General features: G+C 35.5%; 1 protein-coding gene across 3 annotated transcripts in view; it reads left to right on the forward strand.

Annotated features, from left to right (window-relative positions):
- Positions 1–1859, forward strand: part of AP1S2 (adaptor related protein complex 1 subunit sigma 2) — a 28927-nt gene extending 27068 nt beyond the window's left edge. For all 3 annotated transcript variants that reach the window (XM_036270238.1, XM_036270236.1, XM_036270237.1), the window contains one exon: positions 342–1859. In XM_036270238.1, the coding sequence (XP_036126131.1) occupies positions 342–389 (48 nt within the window). In that variant the 3' untranslated portion in view covers positions 390–1859. The remainder of the gene's footprint in view (positions 1–341) is intronic.
- The last annotated feature ends 2224 nt before the right edge of the window (positions 1860–4083 follow it).

Here is a 4083-nt window from a genome sequence, read left to right on the forward strand (position 1 = left end):
AGGGGAGGTTTTGAATTTTAACACTAGGATAACTTGCCTTTCCTGTAGATAGATACAGTAATTCAGTAGCAATGATTTCTTGAATTGCCAGTGGGTTTGACTGCTTTTTATGTTATAGCAAGTGTTTGGCACATTTGTCGGTAATCAAGATATTTAATGCATGCAGAAAATATCCTGTGGCTTCCAATGTATGGAGTACAGAACCACTGGCTCTCCGTAGTATGCCCATACTACTGAACTGCTTGCATTCTTCTCTGAAACTTGCAAGTCCTTCTGTGTCAGTTTCACATTCTCAAGCCACCCTGATCTGCTTACCAGAGTCTCACATTTTCCCTCCACAGGAAGCTGAAACCCCACGTAGTGTTCTTGAAGAGATTGGACTGACATAACTCTCCTCCCTTGTTGATGACTTCTTGTGGCATTTCACACACTGTAGATGGTCACTGCCTTCATGTCCATGTTAGCTAATGGTGTAAGATGATGTCTTGTCAGTATTACTGTTTTGCTAAGCTGCTTCATTCAGGCCTACACAATTTTTTTTAAAGGGAACTTTGGTTAATCAATTGATAACTTAAGGGACTTAAATATGAATTGGAGTGATAGAGAAAAAGAAAGTACCTAGGTATTTAAAGGTTTATAGGTCTGTTTCTCTTAATCTGATTATAGCTATGAAAATGACAATCAGGCATTATACACTTATTAATTACTGTCTTTGGCAAAGGAAACTTATGAAACCAAAGACCAGTGTACTTCAGTATACATGAGAATAAAGGGAATTGACCTGTCACGTATCAGGTGAATGAAAATTTAACTCTATGTTGAATCTTTATAAAAAAAAAACCAACCAAATTTATACCAAAGGCCCTTATTGGAAGCTACATACCTGAAAAAAAGGGAATATACATATGACTAAATTGGAATTATGCTGTTTTACAATAAAAAGTATTTCTTTGGCATTCCAAACCTGGGATGAAGAACAGAGATTGACTGTTTCATAATAGCAAGCATGTTATTTTTAAGGCCAAGGAATATTGGACTTCCGAAATAAATTTTTTGTGTGGTCATAATCATTTAGTCACTTAGTTGGATTGTTTTTGAAACCCCAAAATAAAGTGGAAATGTTGACTTACCAGGAATTCTTCATGACAGATTCTTACAGAAAATATGTTACTCTCTTCACAAAGTGTTGACTAAATCATTTAAAGCACTAATGTTCCTTCTGGGGTGCTTGTTGCAGCCAAATTCATTTTGCTCACCTCTATTGCTTCCCTCCACGTAGAAGTGCTGCAAATTTCAGGGCAGCTTTCTGCCCTTCCATGGCATTGTCTAGTTATGAGAAATCTTATAAAAATAAAAACACCACCTTTAATATAAAAATGAGAGCTGAATGAGGTAAAATGGCATTAGTGGGTCCTATATTTTTAAAAGCTGTTTCAATGTCACTTTTGTACATACGCCATATGTAAACATGTCTTAACAGTTTACACTTTCATGTGTATTTGCTGGGCTGGATTAAGCTTTATTGTGATTATGACCAGTATTCAGGCCACATGTGTATATTGTCACATCACACCGCCAATTAGTTGTAATAAATGTTCAATGTACACTCCTGTAGTGTGTTTTTATCTCTTTCCAAAACCTTGTCAAACTAGAGAGAGCTGCTGAAGAAAAAATTTTAAGGTTTTTTTTTTTTCAGTAACATGTTGAAAATTCACCTCCATTTGAATGTGGTGGTTGTTAAAAGCACACACAAGATAAATGGCAGATATAAGGAGTTTTCATATACCTAAGTTCATTAAAAAATAAAGTGGATTCCATGCTACTGAGAGCTAATCTGCACATTTATTTTCAATCAATAAATGCCGCTTTTAAAACCTGATGTACTTGACTTTTCTAGTCTTTCTGAATGAGCAACTCCGATTACTCCAGGTAATCAAAGGTATTCCAAAGCAACAAGACCCCCTCACCCCATGAACTGGAGATGATAGCACATTCACAGAACGGACTGATTTTGTCAACTACTGTCTCATAAACAGCAGATCAAAGCTTAGTTAAGGGACCTCCTATTAACTACAGACGAGAAGTGTTATGTATGAGAAAACTACCATCAAATCAACTTGTTAGTCTGCTAAAAAAAAAAGTTGTAGACTTAAAGAGCCTCCAGTACACTATTCACTGAAAATAGGCCTATGGGCTGCAGGCAATGTTGAACTTTTTGAATCATAGTAGTAATCAAGTTGTAAGTTTAAAAAACATTGATAAATTTAAGTTCAAGATGGACACTTATCAGGATAATGAACTAGTCTGTGGTTTAAAAACTGCTTCCTTCCTCTCCATGCCACACTGCCCATGAACACCTGGACGTCACCAATATCTCATAACCTTGATTGAGCACAAGCTGGTGTTTATCCTCCACAACATTTTCCCCTCCATGACCTGCTAAAGACTTCAGTTTGAATACCACCTTTAATTGTATGTGACTTGGCTGTATTTAGGAAAGTATTGAAAAATTGAATTCAGTGATAATTATTTGGTGTTAGTGAATCCTGTAAATAATTACAGAAAATTTACAATCATTTTTACAGTAAAGTGGGCATTTAAATCCTGGAACAAATCAATTTTTAAAGTAAAATGTATTCTGGACCATATACTTCCTTTTATAGACTACAGATTCAAGGACTCATTTTCAACAAATACCACTCAGAAATCCCATTCTTGAAATTTCTATTCCTCATTCTGCTAACTTCACTATTTTGTGTATCCTTAAGTCCTTATTTCCAAATTTCAAGGTGCCAAATGGCATATACTCTGAAATTCAAGATCCCCAGTGTGTCAGTGGAAAAGAGGTTACTAAGAAATTAAAAATTTATGAGGGAGTGTGAGCAATTTTTTTATGATCTGAAATCCAGAGAGCAGTATTTTACCTTAAGCTTTTAAAATAGAATGTTCTCTAATTACTCCCCGTTTTTTGAACCAGAATTGTGTGACACTAGGCATATTTAGTAGCAATGACCCCGATTTTCTTGAAAATGACTAAAAGTATCTGTATATAGAGAACTCTCCAATACACTATAAAAAAGAACACCCAGCCCAGCCGGTGTGGCTCAGTGGTTGAGCATCGACCCATGCCCGGGTTGTGGGCCCAATCCCCAGTGGGGGGCATGCAGGGGGCGGCCAACTGATGTTCTTTCTCATCGGTGTTTCTATCTCTCTTTCCCTCTCTAAATCAATAAAGAAAAAAAAAATTTTAAAGAACACCCTAAAGGGAAACCTGTAGCTGAGGAGGGACTGCAAATATGGGATATGTAAAAAATCCAACAGATTTTTAATAAAGGGCAAACAATCAAATTTAATGGCCCCTAAATACAGAAAAAAAAGTTTTTTACTTAGCCAATGCGTACAGAAACAAACAGTTAAACACATAAAGTTTACCAAATTGGCGAAAAGTAACATGGGGTGTGGGAAGAACAAAATTTATTACTGATAATTTGTGTAGTTTTTCTGGAGGGCAATTTGGAAATACTTCAGTATTCAAATCTCTTGATATAATTTATCCTAAGGAAATGATCAAAAATATATGAAAGTAAGGAAATCCACCACAGGATTATTTGTTTATAGCTGTTGATTCTTTAATAGTGTAAAAGTTAAAATAATTTAAAATTTAACAAGGGGGATATGGTTGAATAAATTGAGAGATCCACACTATGCAGTGAGTAGAAATACCATTAAGAATGGGGCTTGAGAAAATACGACAATATTTTGTGTGAGAAAAAGCACATTCAACTGCAGCCATCTATGATCTTTGAGTAAAAAAATGTGCACGTACCCATAAGCAGAGAAAGAAGACTGAAGTAATGCTCCAGTGTTAACTGGTTATCTTTAAGGGGTAGGATTACAACTAAAATTCATGTTATTAATACATTTAGGTTCTCTAAAGGAAGCACATAAATTATCAGAGAAAAAAGATGTATTTTTAAATAGAGTTCCATATGACATAGGGTTCTGCCAGACTTGCTAACGCATTTAAGCTCAGAGCCCTCTATTCAGGTATGGAGCAGCCATAATAAATAACATATGCAATCA

The sequence above is a fragment of the Molossus molossus genome, unplaced genomic scaffold (assembly GCF_014108415.1).
Source record: "Molossus molossus isolate mMolMol1 unplaced genomic scaffold, mMolMol1.p scaffold_m16_p_2, whole genome shotgun sequence".
Classification (NCBI taxonomy): Eukaryota; Metazoa; Chordata; class Mammalia; order Chiroptera; family Molossidae; genus Molossus; species Molossus molossus.